Source organism: Cygnus olor, chromosome 1 (genome assembly GCF_009769625.2).
Source record: "Cygnus olor isolate bCygOlo1 chromosome 1, bCygOlo1.pri.v2, whole genome shotgun sequence".
Classification (NCBI taxonomy): domain Eukaryota; kingdom Metazoa; phylum Chordata; class Aves; order Anseriformes; family Anatidae; genus Cygnus; species Cygnus olor.
In genome coordinates this window covers 155,434,173-155,455,046 of record NC_049169.1, presented here as the reverse complement: position 1 = coordinate 155,455,046, position 20,874 = coordinate 155,434,173, and the positions used below count along the sequence as shown (strand labels likewise).

General features: G+C 37.9%; 1 protein-coding gene across 1 annotated transcript in view; it reads left to right on the top strand.

Annotated features, from left to right (window-relative positions):
* GPC6 (glypican 6) overlaps nt 1-20,874 on the top strand; it is an 810,618-nt gene that overhangs the window by 440,732 nt on the left and 349,012 nt on the right. Inside the window, exon 3 of the mRNA XM_040567841.1 lies at nt 1,144-1,535. Within this exon, the coding sequence (XP_040423775.1) occupies nt 1,144-1,535 (392 nt within the window). The remainder of the gene's footprint in view (nt 1-1,143; nt 1,536-20,874) is intronic.

Here is a 20,874-nt window from a genome sequence, read left to right as displayed (position 1 = left end):
CAGAGCTGGCTGCATATTGACTTCTGCATCAGTGTGAATCATTTAACAGCAGCAAATATATATGTTTTGCCAAGGATATTGCCATCTCTTCCTTATTGTATGCAATGCCCCATTTACAGGCCAGAGCAGTCATTGAGCTCTTTTCCAAAGGAGATTTAAGGAGGATGACAAATGGACTCTACAGGAAGATGGAATGCTATGCCACCAAAAGCATCTATGCCTGCTGATCTAGAGATGCCTAAGGATCTTAGCAAAAGAGATGATTACACATTTCCACTGCCCAAAGAGAGATTTCAGAGGTCTCTGCTGTGATTGGTATCCCATGGGCTCAGTTCCCAAAAATAATATTTTCCAGAAGCCAAAATTTAGAAATAGGTAGTGTTATGTGCCTGAGTAGATAAGAGGCACAGAAGCAGTAAAGTATGAAATGCATTTAAAAAAATTTAAGGTCTGCTATTCCAATACCAACAACTAACACAAATTGGAAATAGTAGTCTGGCTGTGACAGAGCTGGTAGAGGGTTCTAGTACAGTGCTTCAGTAGAGTAGCAGATTATTGAAAATGCTAACATTTTCTTAGTGTTACCTAGACAAATAATACTTTAAATGGAATTCTGCTCATTTCAAGCCAGGTCTCTTTCAAATTACTTTCAAGAACATTTGGAAATAAATTTTCAGATTTATTTCTGTGGTGTTCTATACTGTAATAACTTCAGATAAATAGAGCCTATCATTGTCTAGCTATATTTAAAATATTAGAATTTTATTTCTATCATATTAATGACTTCACATTTAGCATAACAGATTTAGTATACTGACTATGGAGGATTTTACAAGAGGCTGGGAATGGCATGTTCAAATAGTAAGTGAAGAAGTGGAACAACCCTTACTGAAATTCTAAGTGTATTTTTGTTGTTCAGTGTTGTAGAGTCGACATCTTTCTACCTTGCAGTCAATGGGAAGCCAGGCTATACCTTATTTTTCCTTGCCTCTGAATTAAGCTATTTCTAATCCAAATAAATGAATTTAACTAGTAACAACATATTAGGACAAACTTTACTAATGGTAATGTAGGAATGTAATCAGAAAACTCTTTGGGCTTTACTAATATCTCCTTGCTAACATCTCCTTGTTTTCCCTGCAGAATTTTTCCGAGAACTTCTTGAGAATGCAGAAAGATCCTTAAATGACATGTTTGTCCGGACATATGGCACGCTATACATGCAGAACTCGGAGGTTTTCCAGGATCTCTTCACAGAACTGAAGCGGTATTACACGGGAGGGAACGTGAACTTGGAGGAAATGCTGAATGATTTCTGGGCTCGGCTGCTGGAGCGGATGTTCCAGCTTATAAACCCCCAGTATCATTTCACTGAGGACTACTTGGAGTGTGTAAGCAAGTATACAGACCAGCTGAAACCATTTGGAGATGTACCCCGGAAGCTGAAGGTTCAAGTGACTAGAGCGTTCATTGCTGCACGGACCTTTGTTCAGGGGCTGACAGTAGGCAGAGAGGTTGCAAACAGAGTATCCAAGGTAATCTAAAATCAGGGTTTCTTAAGCTTGAATTTGTTTCAAACATACTAGAAAACTGAAATCTGATTTTTTTATTTTTTTTATTTTTAATATGGGGTGATGCTTTTCTGGTGTTTTGTTTTGTTTTGTTTTTTTCGGGGGGGGGAGGGGGGTGCTGATATACCCCTACTAAATTTATAAATACGGATAATAGTTGTTTTTAATTACTGCTGAAGATATTAAGGCAATATTGACTAGAAAGCATTTCCCTTTGTTTAGGACACAAAAATGAAATATCAATATACACCAATGTTATAGCATGGTAGTGATTATCATTAGTAATTCAAAACCAGCTACATATATAAAAGATGATGGTCATGATCAGAATTAAAATGTTTAAAGTAAATTTATGCTGCTGTTTGTTAGGACAGCAGAACCCTCACAGCATTCATTCATCATGAAACTGGGTGATGGATTTTGTTAGAAATGTCTAGTCATGTTCTTGATGAGAAAATAGACCAAGAGTGACACCTCTGGAGCACGAGCTTTCCCTAAGGACAATTCGATTCACATATATTTTATATTTAATTATTTATCTATGCAAATATTTATGACAATTATAATCCTCGAGGGTTTAATATAATTAAAGCTCTGTAAGAAAAAAAAAAAAAAAGAAAAGAAAAACACAAAAATAATCCATCTGGGTACTAGAAATATGCCTGAATTACTTTCTCTTACACAGTGTTTCAAATTTGGGTGTTTTTTTGTTTTGTTTTGTTTTGTTTTTTTCTGAATTGCTGTTCCAACTAGATATTTGTTCTGTAATCTGGCTATTTCATAGTCCTAGTCTGTAGTGTATTTGGACCTTAACTATATTTTGAATTCTGAAGTGGTCAAGTGACAACAAAATGCCCAAACACTCTCTTCTAGAAAGTAAGCATATGCATGATTTTGATGTTTGCCCTTTGCAATAGTTTCTTGCGTTTACAAGCTTAAGCCGTTCCTCTTTGTCAAAAGGACTGACTCTCTTGCTTCATTTAAATCACAGCAAGAAGGTGAAGTAGAGGTGCAGCTGAGTGCTGAATGAAACTGCAATTCAGGTGCTCAACATGATGAGGAAACCTGGCTTCTAAATATTTCTATCCTGTATGATGTGATATTTTGCAATTAAAAATTCAAAAGCTATGGATGTAGAGAGGTAGCTGACAAGTGAGAATCTGATTTTATACGTAGGACATTGCATGGGAGGAAAGGGTCATTTTATGCTTAAAAGTTGGTGAATGAATTATATGATGCTGGTTACCCAGCTAAAACCAAATTTTCTTCCTTCCAAGAGTCTTCCTCGGCTACAGAGCCACCTTTTCCTTTATTTCTGGCACTGTCAATTCTTGCAGTTTCTTCTGAACAATGGCAAGGCATATCCCATTGCATCTAGCCTAGTTGGGGGCAGATATGTTATAAGTGTGCGGAACATGTATATTTATAGCCCCAGGTTTCCTGTGAAGAGCGGTGATGCCCTTGTTTGCCAAGATTTAAGTGAGTCTGCTTAGGTCTGATGTCACTGTTGTATGTAGGCATTAGGACTTACTGTATTTTTTGGATCAAACTGTAGGGATTAAGCTATGTGAATCACTAAATATATGCACAATATCTGAATTCCAGATTAAGGTGTGAATTGCCTTCCAAAATGTCACTTTCCCTCTGTATGTATATAAATGCTCAGAACATGCAGGTGTCTCCCTTCTCACATACCCTGGAAATAATTTCAACTCACCTGCTGGATTTGGGGTACATAAGCCCTTTCAAGGATAGAATTTTAGACTGCCAAGTGATCGTAAGATCCTATAATGAGATCCTATATTAGCTCTAGTCATAAAGTGAGCCTTGTTATAGTATCAATTGAAGATGATAATAGCTCGGTAATGCTCCTGGTTGCGTGTATGTGTGTGTGTGTTGTCTTTTTGTGTGTGTGTTTGTGTTTGTTTTTAACATGAAAGCAACTCTTTAAAAGTGCTTGACAGTTTGTGCAAGATCCAGTACACAAGATACAGTACATCTTTGTTTTATGTATAGACAAATAATGACACTCTATTAGAGTACATCTAAAACTCTAACTCCAGTTTTGGGTCCCTACCATGCAAGAAAAACAATGAGTTCAGTGGGTGGCCACAAGGGTGGTCAAGACATTAATAATTGCCCTGGCATAATAGGCTGTGCGGCTGGGGCTTATTCAGCCTGGAAAAAAGGTGACTTCAGGGGCACCTAACATCTATGCTTACTGCCTTGGGAGAGGTTATCATAGAAGTATAGAATCATAGAATAGAGTTGGAAGGAGTCCATAAGAATCATTGGTCCAACTCCTGGCTCTACACAAGACCGCCAAAAAATCAGACCATACGTCTGAGAGCATTGTCCAAATGTTTCTTGACCTCCATCAGACTTGATGCCATGACCACTTCCCTGAGAAGCCTGTTCCAGTGCCTGACCACCCTCTCAGAGAAGAATTTTTTCCTAATATCCAACCTAAACCTCCCCTGACGCAGCTCCCTGCCCTTTCCTCAGGTCCCATCAGGTTCACCAGAGAGAGGAGATCAACACCTGCCTCCATGTTCCTCGTCATGAGGAAACATATTCCCCCTCATGAAGTCTCCCTGTTTCTTCTTCTCTAGGCTTAACAAATCAAGTGACTTTAGCTGCTCCTCATACCTCTTTTCCTCTAGACTCATCACCATCTTTGTAGCCCTCCTTTGGATGCTAATAGTTTTATGTCTTTCTTATATTGTGGTGCCCATAACTACACACAGTACTCAAGGTGAGGTCTCACCAGCACGGAGCAGAGCAAGAGAATCACAGAATCACAGAGTTGAAGGGGTTGGAAGGGACCTCAAAAGATCATCAGGTCCAACCCCCCTGCCAAAGCAGGTTCCTTAGAGAAGGCTGCCCAGGTAGGCATCCAGACAGGCCTTGAATATCTCCAGAGAAGGAGACTCCACAACCTCCCTGGGCAGCCTGTTCCAGTGCTCCGTCACCCTCACCGTGAAGAAGTTCTTTCGCATGTTGGTGCGGAACTTCCTGTGCTCTATCTTGTGCCATTACCCCTTCTCCTGTCCCCACAAACCACTGAAAAGAGGCTGGCCAAATCCCTCTGTCTCCCACACCTCAGGTATTTATACACATTGATGAGATCCCCTCTCAGTCTTCTCTTCTCAAGGCTGAACAGACCCAGGTCTTTCAGCCTTTCGTAATAGGGAAGATGCTCCAGGCCCTGTATCATCCTTGTGGCCCTCCGCTGGACTCTTTCCAAGAGGTCCCTGTCTTTTTTGTACCGGGGAGCCCAGAACTAGACACAGTACTCCAGGTGAGGCCTGCCCAGGGCAAAGAAGAGGGGGAGGATCACCTCCCTTGACCTGCTTGCCACGCTCCTTTTAATGCACTCCAGGATCCCATTGGCCCTCTTGGCCACAAGGGCACACTGCTGGCTCATGGTCAACCTGTCATCCACCAGGACCCCTAGGTCCTTCTCCTCAGAGCTCCTCTCCAGCAGGTTGTCCCTCAGACTGTACTGATACGTACGGTTGTTCCTTCCCAGGTGCAGGACTCTACACTTGCTCTTATAAAATCGCCTCCTTCAACCAGCTAGCAATGCCGTATTTGATGCATCCCAGGATACAATTGGCCTTTTTGTCTGCCAGGGCACACAGTTGACTCGTATTCAACTTGACCAGAACTCCCAGATCCCTTTCCATGGGGCTGCTCTCCACCCTCTCTTCCCCCAGTCTGTATGTATATTCATCTTTGCCCCTTCCCAGATGCAGAACCCAGAACTTCCTCTTGTTAAGCTTCATATTGTACTTGATTGCCAAGCTCTCTAATTTGTCACAATCTCTCTGCAAGGCCTCTCTGCCCTTGAGAGAGTCAACAGCTCCTCCTAATTTACTACTATCTGCAAACTTAATTAATATGCATTTGATTCCCACATCTAAGTCATTTAGGAAAATATTAAAGAGAACTGGCCCTAAAACGGAGCTCTGAGGAACCCCACTAAGTGACTGGCCACCAGCCTGATATAACCCCCTTTACTGTAACCCTGAGCCTGACACATCAGCCAATTTTTCACCCATCGCATCATGTGGTTTTTTTTCTCTGGATATATGATGGAGGTTTTACCCAGAAAGCTTTGCTGAAATCCAAAAATATTACATCAGCTGACTTCCTTTGGTCAACTAGGTAGGCAATCTTGTCATAGAAGGAAATTAAGTTTGTTAAACAGGACTTTCCCCTTGTGAACCTTTGTTGCCTGTGAACAGTGACTGCATTGTCTTTCAGGTGTTCTTCAATAACTCCCAGAATAATCTTCTCCATAATTTACCAGGCACTGAAGTGAGACTGGCAGATCTGTAATTACCAGAGTCTTCTTTCTTGCCTTTCTTGACAACTGGAACACTTGCCAGCTTCCAGCCGACTGGGACTTCTCCAGATTTCCAAGACCATTGAAAAATAATTGAGAGAGGTCCTTGTGATGGCATCACAAGGTAGTACCTTGGGATAAATCCCCATAGAATTATGTGCATTAAGTTGAAGCAGCAAAGCCCACACAAGTTTGAGGTTGGCTGAGAGTTTATCATTACTGTAGTCGCGATCCTTCAACTCAGGTCTCCTGGGGTCCCAGAGCCCATCATTCGTTTTGAAGACAGAGGCAAAGAAGGCATTAAATGTCTCTGCTTTGTCTACGTCCTTATTTGTGAGGCGAACATCCTCATCAAGTAATGGACCAATGTGAATTCTGGTCCTCATTTTGTTGTTAACATATTTTAAAAGCCTTTTTTTTTTTTTTCTTTTTCTTTTTTCTGTCCCAATAGTACTGGCCAGCTTCAACTCTAATTGAGCTTTGGCCACACAAATTTTCTCCATACAATGACAAACAGCATTTCTGTAGTCCTCCCATGTTGACCTACCTCACTTCCCATGGCCATAACCTTTTCTTTTGCTACCTAAGCTCTAGAAGATGATCTCTGCTAAGCCAAGCTGGCCTTCTGCTCCTCCCATTGTCATCAGTGAGGCTCTTCACAACGGGGCATGGTGGTATGAGCTGAAACAAAAAGAGTTGTCTAAGTAGAAGGAGAAACTTTCCACTAGGCATATGGCCAAGCAGTGGATCATTTGTCCAGAGAGGCTGTGAGGCTCCATGCATGTAGGTTTTGTCCAGATTGCACAAAGCCTTTTGAGACGAGTAGGTTTTGTAGAGTCTGACATCAGAGTTCCCCCCTGCACTGAGCAACATGTTGGACTGAGATCCCTTCCAACTCAAATTATCCTATGAACTGATAAAAATGTTAATTAAAAAAGACATTTTTACTTAAATGTAGAATATGCTTTGACTACAAGACTGACTTTCACATTAAAATCTCAGTGGCTGTATTCATACCCACAGCAAATGTTAAACAGTTGCTAGTTTTAGGGACTTTGCCATATGCAGTCTTGTGGGGCAGGTACAAAAAATTCGGGTGACCATGTGTAAAATTAATAAATATTCTGCGGAGAGGCTGTGATTACTCTGAGATCTAAGCTTTCGTGATTGTATTATAAATGTGTATTTTTATGTTGGTGTATCTGCTATAGAAAATGACAAATCCTCTTCTGTAAACTTCATTTAAAAATACCACAACTGTTCCTTAAATTTAACACATAACTTTGCAACCAAGAAAGAGACTGGTAAACGTTTTTTTTGCTGTTTTGAAAGTCATACAGATTCAGCATGGATTTAAGTTTCCCTGTACTCTAATATCAGAAGATTCTGTGATAAGAAAGCCACATCTGTGTAAGGCAAGAGAAATGGAAAAAAAAAAAAAAAAAAAAGGAAAATGAACTGTTGCAGCCCTTTTACAGAAAGCTTGTCCATTCTTTTCACTGTCTGGGAACTGGTGGGGATCTCCTACCTGCACCACCACAAGTTAAAAAGATTTTTTCCTTTCTGGTTGTGGACCCATTATCTCACTGAAATGCCACTGCAGAAGGCTACCAGCATAAAACAAAGTGGAGACTACACACCTTAAACAATGTGAGAAAGAGATTTATTAATGGGAAAGTTAGTAGTAACTTCTCCTCTCAACCTTTGATTCACTTTCTCAGCCAATTCTGGTACATTTTTTGGAAGAAGTTGACAGGTACCACCCACAGAAGGATTTGTTCCCTATCTTATTTCAGGGATATGCGCTTTCTGAAGATTTCTCTTCAGAGAGGGTGTAACACTATTACTGGCTGAAAAACATGCAAACACTCAGTCCATTCCTTACAACGAAACTATACTCCCATGCTTTTCCCAGGAAGTTTTATTGTGTTTATGTGCAAGGTTTTGGTAGCAGGAGGGCTGCAGAGGTGGCCTCTGTGAACAGAGCCCAGCAGCTGCCCCATGTCTGATAAGATCCGGCTCCAGACGGCTCCAAAAGGGACCCACCACAGCCAAGCCAATGGTCGACACTAGTTACACCTCTGTAAAAGCATATTTAAGAAAGGAATAAAACTGCTGTGCAACAGCAGCTGGGAGAGAGGAGTGAGAAAATGTGAGAGAAACAGCCCTGCAGACACCATGGTGAGTGAAGAAGGAGGAGAAGAGGTGTTCCAGGCGTCAGAGCAGAATTTGCCATCAGTGTGAAACCACCACAGATGTATACACTCAAGCACACTCAGAATAGTTGACACATATCTCAGAATTTTTCCACTTGCTGTTTGCTTATGTAAGTGAGATTATAATTCAGATAGATCCCATTTAAATAAACAGATTAAGTTTTGGTTTTGTTTTGTTTTTAGGACATTTGATATTATACATCAATCATGAAAACAGACATATTTGCATTCCATCTATATGAAGTTGTAAAGTTCTATTTGAACGTTTTTTTTTCAGAATTTCTAAGTCCAATTGCACTTTTTAAGTTTCAGAATTTTTAAATATATATATTTCTCATACAAATGTATTAAAAATTTGACAGTCTCTGTTAAGGTGTTGTTAAATCTCCACTGAATGTAGATTTTCACTGTCTTGAGTAGCTTTCAGCTCACTAAATTCTATATGTGCTTTGTAAAGTCGTGTATACACATAAAAAAGTAATGATTTTTTTTCTTAAAGTGGGAAAAATGAAACCTATTTATTCAATAATATATAATATAGGAAGTGCCGTTGTGTGCACACCAAAGCTCTGTTTAGTTGCTTTTGCCTCAATGCCCAGTAATTTAAAGGTCAGTACAGGAGCAGAGCTTCTCCCCTACTATACTTTCTTAAGCTATAGCTAGCAGATATTTATAGGCTTTCCAACCTACAGGCTCAGAAATAACTGGCAAATGTTTTCCATCACCCATTTTTCTACCATTTTGGCATATCCTAAAAACTTGTAGAATAGGTTGTTCTGCTTTGGTGGAGAAAACTGTGCTTTTTACTTCTATTTTTTTCCTTATAAAAATATACTATATTCAAATGACAATGTTTCTAAATGTATTTTGATTTTCTCAACTTTTTCTTGGGGGAGAAACAAACAAATAAAAACACTGCAAACTTCCTTACCAGCTGTGATTTGGTATTTAATGTTATACTGAAGAAACTAATGAAAATATTTCTGAAGTTTCTGCCAGCTGTGATTTCCAATAATGCGACAGAAAAGGCATATGTATATTTTCATGTTCATCTTCTACTCTGTTTGAGCTCTGCATACTTTACAAGTAAATAATGATGTTATTCTCTCTGGCTCGTAACAAAACATCCCCAATAATCATAGTACTGGCTTTGAACTGTCAATGAGTGGTGGAAAATGATGGTCTTTATTATTTTGCAAGAGCTTAGGATTCCTAAAATAATTTTCCAAAACGTATTCATAACTGAATTACCAGCAGTATAAAGTTTGTTGTACAGGAGAAATTTTTCATTAAATAAAGAATAATGCTGGACCAAACACAACATGTAGAAAATAGAAGTTCCCAGAAAATAGTTAAGACTGAAACTAAAAGCAAATCAAAAGACAGTTTAAATCGCTAAGTGGATGTGTATTTGCCCCAGACATCCTACTAGTTGGTAGAGGCAGCACAGTTTCCTTAACACAGTGTTTTCCCATCAGGACAGCATTCCACTCAAAGAATATTTTTTCCTGTAAGTATTTTTTTCCATATACTTTTAACTGAGAGCTATGTAAAAATGAAGAAAAAAAAAATGTGTATTTCCTGAGCATGACTTCTCAAGCCTGTCCTGTGCTAATTTCTCCTCTTAATCTAGGTAAATTCACATTGAGAATGTTTGCGTTTGGTAGGAAAAAAAATAAAAAAAATAAAAAATAATGAAGTATGAGTAGTCAACCCTACCTGAAATCTCAGGCGTAAGATAGCTGTCATTACTCCACTGCTGCTCGGAGCTCTAATTTAATCCCAGGCAGACAGATACATCTTCTTTGGTTCTTACACTGAATCTGACACTCTAGGAACACCAAGTCAACACAGATTACTTCTGTTTACATAGATCTGGGGTTTTAGTTATTGTTTTCTATTTTTTCTTTTCTCTAAGCTTTTTCTGAATTTGGCCACTTTTCTCCTGGTATATATTGGGATAAGGACAAGAAGAGTTATTCTTAGTTTTACTTTGCCTTTCATGCTTGCAAACTCACGCTACCAGCAATCAAAGTAGTGTTTATAAAGTATATAAAAGTATAAAGTGAAGCTTAGCTCAGGAGCACCGTTAGGGGCGGTTAGTGATTTTGATAGTATAAACATTAAAATTTGCAACCCGACCACTAACAACGTATTTTGTTAATGCATTTAAATATTAATTATCATTTATTACAAAATAAAAATGCCTGTTACAATACTTTTCTCACTACCTGGCATTGCCTATACATCTGCCTTCTTTTAAACCAAATAAAACTATTCTTCCCCTGAATCTTATTAAATTACATTGATATCAGACTTCACATTAGGAGCCTGGTGATACATATGGGCAAAGTGAAGCAAATTTAGTAACACGATTACAAAGTTAGGCCCAAGATTAGTAGTGAATAGTAGTCTCTAGTAATTGCCTGTGTTTACTTCTACTCACAGAATGCCAAGCCACTGCCTTTTAAATACACTGAATCAATATTCTTACAAACTCTGCTTTTCATGGTTTATAAATAAACATTCTACTATTTGTGAGAGCTATAAATAAAGGTCAATATTGAATGTCACACTGATTCAAAATGTAATTATTGCAGGGAGAGGGGAAAAAATACAACATGCTGATAAGTCAGGTAATTAAAAGTCAAAACAAATACTACTTTAATACTAGAAAATATGATTTGCAGGATGTGACAGATAAAGAGCTATGTGACCTGTATATTTAACTTCATTAGCCAAAAATATTGGACTTGTTAAAGTCACAAAGGGAAAGGAGATCTAAAATCGACTATAGTTTTCACTAAACTATATTGAGTTAATATATCTTTCCAAGAATGGGATCATATCATGCCATGAATAGACCACATTCTTTTTCCTCTTCCTGTCACATAGTGTTCTTCAGACAGGGATTTAAGGGATTGTCCAGACAGAGGTTTCTCAGGGCTCAGAGACTTCTATGGCATAAAAGGGTGAATGGCATCTGTGCTGGAGTGCTTTGTGGGAAGTATCTTTTGATTTTAGGTTCTCCAGCTGTGCAGGAAATCTCTCCTCCTTTCATGGAAAGAGAAAAGGAAACAAACTAATTTAGTTCATTTGCAGACATTTCATGGGAAAATAAACCATCATAAATTAGATGCTTCCAGATGTCTCAGACTTACTGTAGTGATCTATTTTCCACCTTATGTGCACTGGAGCATCAGATAATCCAGAAGAGTAGCTGAGGAGGAAAGGCTTATAATGAAACAGTGACTCCAACAAAAGCAAAATGGACGTAGGATATCTGCAAAAGTGGTGTATGTATGTCACCTCTGTTAGAATTGTCAGATATAATCAATGGCCTGAGTTCAACTGAGTCATACTGCTCAGCCAGACATTCAGTCTTACTCAATATCATCTAAAAAGGTCTACCAACCTGGCTTATTATTCAACACATACCGTTTCATATCTCAAAATTTGCTGTAGCCCTAGTAGTCTTCTAGTTGGATCCATATCATTCATAAACAAAGATCTTCTGATACACTGATTACGGGGCTTTTTCTTGGTTTGTGCATTTTTTTAGATGTCTGTGACACGTAAAATTCAGCTCTACATGAAAATTCTGCCTATATATTCAGAACCAAAATGAAAGTATTTTAGTTTAACAATGTCATTAAACACTATAATGACACATTATAAAAATAATTATTCACATTATTATTATTTTATTTTTTTTAGGAGTTTTATTTCTTTAGGTTTTCTCTAGGATTGCCAAGAACCATATTTTATACACAACCCTTCAAATTATTCAAAGCAATTGTGTTTCCCACCTGCAAAATATGTTGATATGGTACCTGCAGAAGCTAAGATGATATGTAGAACTTTTTCAGAGGAATTCCTAAAACAAAGGATAGAACCTAATGCATGTCATTATACATAGCCACATCGTGATAAAAATAATGATGAAGAAGCAAAGCACACCTAAGAGCTTGCTGACCCTGATAGACTCAGACCCTCTCTGTAATTAATCTTACAGCAGGTTTTAAGTTTTCTGTGTTTTAGCACAGGTGAGTAAAAGAAAATTCAAAAGAATCAAATGGGAAGAGTAAGGATATTAAAAAGTTTGAAGGTTAAGCAATGCAAGAAGATCTGTATCATTTTGCGGTATTCTGACATTATAGAATGACTATTTTTACAGATTGTCTTCATCCTGTTTTGAAAGCATCCTATGGAAGCACTGCTTTCTTTCATGACCGATAAAAGCAAATCATTTTGTTTCTCATATAAGACCAATGCCAGAAAACTAATAGCTTCTTCTACCTTCAGCTTTCTACAGAAAGCATTAGTCAAGGAAATATATGATTTGTCTAGAACTCATCAGGAATACTAATTGGACTTTAAATGTGTATCTGTTTAAGCATGTTAGTCAAGAAAGTCATCAGCAACAAATTGAAAAAGGTAAATTTCTTTAGGACTTTAAAATAAGAAGTCTGAAATCAACTAGGTGGATCTAAGTTCAATTTTCAGTTATTCAGAGGTCAGTGAAAGTTGGCTTTATTGTCAGCTTAGGTCTTGCATCTCAAAATATCTCTCCCAGAAAAAGAAAGCTGATATGAATAACAGAATACAAAATGAAGCATTTCAGTGTAAGAATTCTGGTCATTTATAAAATTTTAAACTTATCCCTATTCCCCATTGTCTGCTTCTACTTTACTTTGCTTTGATAAGAAGTTTCTTTTTCCTTTTTTTTTCTTTTTTCTCTTTTGAAAGACTCCAGGTTCATTCCTTGAGTAATAAATGTACCAGACAGAATGGTGGTAGAGCTTTGAATAAAGTTGAGAGGACTGTTTCTGCTCTGCTCTGCATCATATACTGGTAAGAGAGATGTATAGCTGAGAACAACTAAGTATATACAGAGAGAATTTTATTACAGGACAATACACTACCTGTTTTTCGTAAGGGTATGCCAACATTTGGCAGCTGGCATATAAGGTTTGCTGTTTCCCAAAACCTCAGCACAGTTTTAGCCTATGAACAACTTCCCCTTTCTTGAAAATGGCTTTGTTTTTAAAATTGCCCAAGACACCCTGATGTTCAGGTCTGTCCTAGTACTGTGCAAATTTGACTTTTGGTCTTTGATTTCAGAAGGGTTATAAATTTTACAGGAAATGGACTTATTCAGGAAGCATATACAAACTTGAAGCTTCATCCTCATTTACATGATGTTCATTATCACCAAGCAACAAAATTTCATCTATACTTGCCTTTGATACTTTTTGTCCCATGGTTATTTCATTTGTTTCCATATGTTAGTGTTATCCATGGACCCCAAACCAAGTGTTTAAGGCAGTATCTGGCAAGCTGACAAAGCTAGCCAGGCCGAGTATACATAATTCTCATTTCCTGTTCTCTGCATGCTGGGTTGTTATGCCAAAGTGTTGGCAGTTATCTCCACAGAAGAAGACACTAATCTAGCTTCAGGTGGAAACAGATACTTTCTGCTCCACCTGGACTGTAACAAATCCATGGCATCCACCCAAGGGTGCTGAGGGAGTTGGTGGATGGGATTGCTGAGACGCTTTTCATCATCTATCAGTGGTCATGGTTATCCAGAAAGGTCCTGGAAGACTGGAGACTTACTAACGTGAAGAAGGGTCGTAAGGAGGACCCAGGGAACAAGCCTGTCAGCCCGGCTTCATTTCCAGGAAAGGTGATGGAACAGGTCGTCTTGAATGCAATCACACAGCATATGTGGGAAAAATGGGGGATCAGGCCCAGCTAGCATAGGTTCATGAAAAGAAAGTCCTGCTTGACCAGACTCATCTCCTTCTATGACCAGGTAACCCACCTGGTGGACAAGGGAAAGCCTGTTGACACAGTTTACCCAGACTTCAGCAAAGCCTTTGACATGGTCACTCACAGTATTCTCCTGGAGAAGCTGGCAGCCCATGGCTTACACAGGTACACTCTTTGCTGCGTTAAAATCTGTCTGGACAGCCAGGCCCAGAGAGTGGTGGTGAATGAAGCGAAATCCAGCTGGTGACCAGTCATGAGTGGTGTCCCCCAGGGGTCGGTGTTGGGGCCCATTCTCTTTAATGTCTTTATTGATAATTTGGATGAGGGAATTAAGTGCACCCTCAGTAAGTTTGCAGATGACAACAAGCTGGAGGGAAGTGTCAATCTGCCAGAGGGTAGGAAGGCCCTGCAGAGGGACCTGGACAGGTTGGATTGAGGGGCAGAGGCCAATGGGATGAGTTTCATCATGGCTAAGTGCTGGGTCCTGCACTTTGGTCACAACACCACCATGCAACACTACAGGCTTAGGGGAGAGTGGCTGGAAAGCTGTGCAGAGGTGAGCATTGTGTTGGTCAGTGCTCGCCTGAACATGAGTGTGCCCAGGTGGCCAAGAAGGCCAATGGCACCCTGGCTTGTATCAAGAATAGTGTAGTCAGCAGGACCAGGGAGGTGATCGTTCCCCTGTACTCAGCTCTGGTGAGGCTACACCTTGAGTACTGTGTTTTGTTTTGGGCCCCTCAGTACAAGAAAGACATGGAGGCCCTGGAGCATGTCCAGAGAAGGGCTACAAAGCTGGTGAAGGGCCTGGAACACAAGTCCTGTAAGGAGCGTCTGAGGAAACTGGGGTAGTTTAGTCTGGAGAAGAGGAGGATCAGGGGAGACCTTACTGCTCTCTCCAACTACCTGAAAGGAAGTTGTGGGGAGCAGGGGGTTGGCCTTATCTCCCAGGTAATTAGTGATGGGACAAGAGGGAATGGCCTCAAGTTGTGCTGGGGAGGTTTAGGTTGGAAATTAGGAGACATTTCTTCTCAGAAAGAGCAGTCAGACATTGGAACGGGTTGCCCAGGGAAGTGGTGGCACCACTGTCCCTGGGGATGTTCAAGGAAAGGTTGGACCTGTTGCTTAGGGACATGGTTTAGTGGGTGATATTGTTGGTAGAGGGATCGTTGGACCAGATGATCTTGGAGTTTTTTTCCAACCTTAATGATTCTATGATTCTAGTTCAGATTGAAGTTTTATGCATTCAGTTTGTAGAAGAAAGCCTAAGCCACAAAAAACATAGATCTGAATTTCACAAACACACCTTCAGTATTAAAGTACAAGAAAGAGAGAAATTTCAGGCTGTATTCTTCTCTGCAGTAATTTGCTGGCTCAACTGTACTGCCAATCAGTGTGATGTTATGGCACATTGTAATAGCTGTGATGAACCCCATTTTTCAGACATGACTCAAAATAAGTGAATGCATATGGATCTGAGTACTTGGTCTTTGTCTGGGGAATGCAATAACTGACCAACTTTGATCTGTGGCATCTAAGATGTACGAACTCAAGACAGCTCACACCTAGGAGCCATGGAAACAATTAAGGAAGTTTTGCAACTCAAGTGCAGTTTTCTTTTAGCTCTATGATCTTCAGTGTTGATGCAACACTGAAGGCAATTAGGTTGGAGCAAGTCTGATTTGAATTTGAACTGATGTTTTCTTTGGTGGCTAGTGTAACTAGTTTTTCTTTGGTGGCTCGTTTGATATCCAAGATAGAAGAAATCCAAGGCTCACTGCTGTCTTTAGTTGTGGAGATCTTAATGTAAACTTCAAGGGAGTAACCTACCACCACACAGAGTGTGGGAAGACAAAACAAAAGGATTTTCAGAAAACTCCTAGCAGCCCATCCATTGTGTGTAAGATCTAGTTTAGTAGGAAAGACAAGCACCTATGTGTCTTTCATCATCTCACATCTGTTTTTTAAGGAACAGTTCACATCTGCTTTTAAAGAAAAACATAAAACAAACAGATCACAGGACAAACTACTCTCCAAAACTTCCACACTGATCCTCAAAACTGAAATTCTTTTGAGACCCCTTAAGATGTTTCCTGCCCAAATGTATAAGGTTAAGAGAATATCTTAATATAATACAACATTCTTGTTGTTACAAATTTCATTGTGTCTAGCAATAAGCATTTAAAAGTAAGACAGAATATCAGGTTTTCACTTAGATCAGAATTAAAAGTTTGAGTGAAGAATGTTTTCAGATTGATTTATGTTGTGTGTAAAAGCTAAAACAGAAGCTGGCTGACAGTTTCTACTACTATCCATTTACTCTTGCTTCAGTTTTATTTTACAGTCTTACATGTATAGTTACAAGAATTAAAAAAAAAAATAGTGTCAAAAACAATAAAAATTACTAATTGTATTAAAAAAAAAAGGGGGGGGGGGGGGGTAATATAAATATTTAACCAAAAACAGCCCAACTTTTTTTTTTCTCTAACCTCCAAGAGAGCATCCTATGTCCATATCATTTTCAGCCTGATTCCTCAAAAATGTTTCTGAATTATTTTCCAGACTTAGCTTAGTACTGAAGCAGTGTGAATGTACATGTCTGTACGCTGCATGTTTTTGTACATTAAGGCTGATTATTTAAGATTCAGTCTCTGTCTCCCTTTTCCTCCTCCCACTTCTCCTCCTGAATCAGAAAAAAATAAAAATAAAAAAATCCACAGCCATTGACTTCAATCTCAACTTGATTAGGGTCTGATTGTTCAGATCTGTATAAAATCAGATACTAAGCAAAGTTTATTAAAGCAAAGGTCTTTACAGAGAGCCTGAGGAACATAACATAGGAAACTTACTGCTGAGAAAATTTGTGTGGAATAGCAGAGATTTAGAGTCAAAAAATGACCATTTAAAGGCATAAGTACAGCACTAATGGTTAACAAACATAAAATGCTTATAGACTATCAGTGTATGCAGTTAAATTAATATAAAATCATCCCATGCAATTTTGTTGAAAAACTATATAGAAGTTTAATACTTTCCTGAAGCATATTCCATCATCTGCCAAGAGAGACATTGCAAACTGTGGAGCACAGTCTCTGCAGTTCCTAAGAACAATTCCTGTACCCTGTAGTAATTCATTACAAATAGAAGAGCAGAAAAGATTATATACATGAAGAAAAAGGTGAAAAAAATCCACTGCTTCAGCTGACTTCATAAATTCTTGCTCACTCTGAGTGAGTGAATTGGCTAGCAGGGTTTGTTAGCTACCTACAGACTGGTACAGGCACAACGTGTATAAAAAGCAATGAAAAGGATAAATACATGAAAATGTATTGATATCCATCATTCACTTTTCATCCCTCTATTATTTATTTGTAAGAGTTTTTACTCTATGAGTTAAAACAACCTGTGAACATTTTTTTGAACAACAGCTATAGAGCAACAACATAAAACACAATTCAAAAGAAATGTTGTCAGAAAATGAAGCTCTGCTAGAGACTAAACTTTTTAAAGTTTTGAATATTTCCCTTTTATCATCCCATCTGCAGAGAGTCAGTGCTACAAGGACATTCCCTTAAGCAATACCAGTACAGTGTGGAGGTTTATGAGCCAAGATACACATCAAAAAGAATTTTAATAAGCCTTGACAGATATATTGCATTAATAGTGCTGATGTAGTGAGGTAGGACCTATGCAGTGGGGTGTGCAAAATACTAAGGTATTTTTACTGTTGGCTAAGGTATGACACAGAACAGACTGTCATTTGGTAGAAGAAATAAATATGTTAAAATATATTGAATTAGTTTCTTTTTTCATGATCAAATTTCTTTTCTTGGTAAATGTGTGTTGCTCCTTAGAAGGAAGAGTAAATATCTATCAAGGAAAGATTAAATCTCCATAAAGTGAATGAATTTACTGCTTAATCAAGTCATGATTCATTTCAACACTTGAATCTCTTGTCCTCTCTTTAGGCAGGTACACACAGATGCGCAGAGTGCCATGTTGGAAACTAAAGTAGTGGAAGAACTCACCATGTTCTATGAGCAGTGAATTGGACTCTCTTCCTTTCCAATTAATAAATTGATAATGGTTGAAATCCACTTACATATGTTTAGGTTCAAATATATTTCATTATGTAAATAGAAAGAGAGGAATAGTTTTTACATATATGCACACAATTTAACTGCAGGCAGTAGCACACAAATTTTTCCATTTAAGCTCATGACTGTGTGCTGTTACCATCTGATGGTTATTTGTTGCTTTATGTGAAATGTTGGTATGTACATAGATGGCAGAAAGCATTTTTTGGTCCAGTATCTTTAAGACAATCTTAATAGAGACGAAAACATTCAGTCAACAAGTACAGAGAATTACTTTAGGTTTCTGAACCAGTTTTAGATTTGATAGGTTTAGTTTTGTCTATTTTAGATCAAAGATGAAGCACTGCTTGGAATCACATGTCCTTGCTCATTTTTTATCAATGATTAAGAACTCAAGTCTGCTATGCTGTCAGGATGATACCCTTTAAAGAAGTGAGAATAAACAAATGTCTTCTAATGGAGCTTTCACTATTATGCTTTTATCAACATGTATTTGCAGCATCAGCCAAAAAGCTTCAGAAGTAAAATGTTTCCTAAATGTTCTAAAATACTCAAACGTAATGCTATAATTAACATGACAGTGGCAAATGGACAGGCATGAGAAGAACAGAAATTCTGGCAAATGAAAACACACAGAAATGTGTTTATTACCAAGAAAAGTTAAAGGCTAATAGTGCAGAGAAGATTAAGAGGGTTTAGAAGCTGCTGAGAAAATAGGCACCTCTAGGAATTCATGTCTTGTGTAAGATGAATCATACTAAATAGCTGATAGTCCTTCTCCAGTGAAGGAGAGGAAAAAGAGGGAACCGAACCACTACTGTCTGTTCAATACGTGGACCAGAATGTAACTAGTCCAAGGTAAAACTGCCTGATGATGTGGACAGCCCAGCAACTTAGTGAAACTTTCTTTACACCCAAAGATGGGAATTACTTAAGGCATTCTTGTCAACTTTTTTAATAGAAGTCTTACCGTCTTTTTTTTTCCTTCTCACACAACTGCAGAAAATACATCCATACATTTTACTTGTAATATTTATTTTTTTATGAATTTATATTTCATATTTTTAAAGGACTCATTAAGCTAGCATTTATTTACCATGGTTAGGAGTCTAGGGCACTCTGGATAAAGTAGAAATGAGAAATATAATTTGAAATTAAAACAGACAGGAAAAAGAAAAAAAAAAAAAAAAGCTGACTTCTTAGAAATGAAAAGGTGCTGACTCTCAGTGTTAACTCACCCTTACAAGCATCACAAGGTAAATTCAGTCTTTAAAGACATACTGTTTTTAAACTTGTGTAAGCATGACAAGAATAATTATATTTGGAATAGAACAAAGCCATCTGTGTTGTATGGCATTACAGAAATCAGGAATAGTGAAGATACATTTCTTAGAGCCCAGAGTTACTTTTTGTCTATATAAATTTTCACTCTCACTTGTAGAAAAAAATTAAAATAAAATGAAATAAAATAAAATAAAATAACAGTAATAGTTTCTTCTTGAATAACAGGCACACAATCTCTCAGTGATCATAAGCTAATTTTACAGATGATGGATAAAGAATAAAGTAAGACAGAATCAACCTTAATTTCCTTAAGATATACATAAAATGTGTTGTTTCATAATTCATTTTCCTGAAGTCAGACTATTAAAAGTGGGAGTGCTGTTGAACTGAAATGGAAAATGTCCTCTTTAATCTGTTGCTCCAGATGTATGTAGAGTATTCATTACTAGAACAAGGAGACCTTGTGAATTAAATAACAGGTGATGTGACAAAAGAGGAAAGGGAGTCTTATGTTTTTTAGAGTTCAGCTGCTATGCACACTTATAACAGAATTGCAAATTGATTTTCTTAACAATTGTTAGGGAAAAGTGCCCTTAAATTAGTGATGTTACAAAATAACTACAAAAGTAATATGCAAGAATCTTACAGTTGTTGGTTTGTATTTTCTGAGACAAATAATGCACGGTTATAGAAATTTCAAGCTGCCAATTTGGATTTCTGTCAACATTAATATTATTGACATTGTTTTTCCAAGATAGGAACCCATATCCCAATACAACCAATTTTGCTATGATTGCTGTCAAAAGTATAGTGGCATTTTTTGGCATGAGGAAAATGTGAGGATTTTTGAGCAGCTGCCTCAGATGAAATGATGGTCTGAGAACAATAACGGGAAAAAAATCTCAGTTCTTTATCTCTTTACTGTGAGTGAAGTGGTCAGAAACAGACACTGGCAGGTAACAGCTGCAAGGCACTCAAGAGCTGCTTCTGTCAATATTCATATGATAGGGTTTTCTAACACAGAATCTGAAAACAGGTGTAATTTCAAGAGAACAAATCTGAGCTATTGTAAAAGTATTTTATTTTTTCCCCAGTATCAGATAACTTAAAACAATTATCCCTACTAATATATATATATATATATATATATAAAATTAAAAAAAAAAAAAAGCAGATAAATTTGTTACTTCAGTATCAATACAGTTGTACCTTGGTATTTTGTAGTCCAAATATAGTATTTTCCATCTAGCCAGATAGATTTGCTTTGGAGTATTATTAATTTTGGGAAATGGACTGGGTTTTTTTGTTTATTTGTTTTTTCACTTTGGGAAAATAATTTTCATTAGCTTGGTTTGTTTATCTATTGTTTGGTTGTGATTGCTGTTTTGTCTTGTTTTACTTAAGAGTTGATAGATCGGTGGGTTTTCCTTTTTGTTACAGAGCATGAAATGGACCAGGCAAAGGAGTTACTGCATCAGTAAATGCACACAGCCATTTGCAGGATGTGCCTGAGCATTTTAATAGGTCTCATCTCAAAGCATGGGGCTTAGCTAATGAGAGAATTGACTTCAGATTGCTCCATA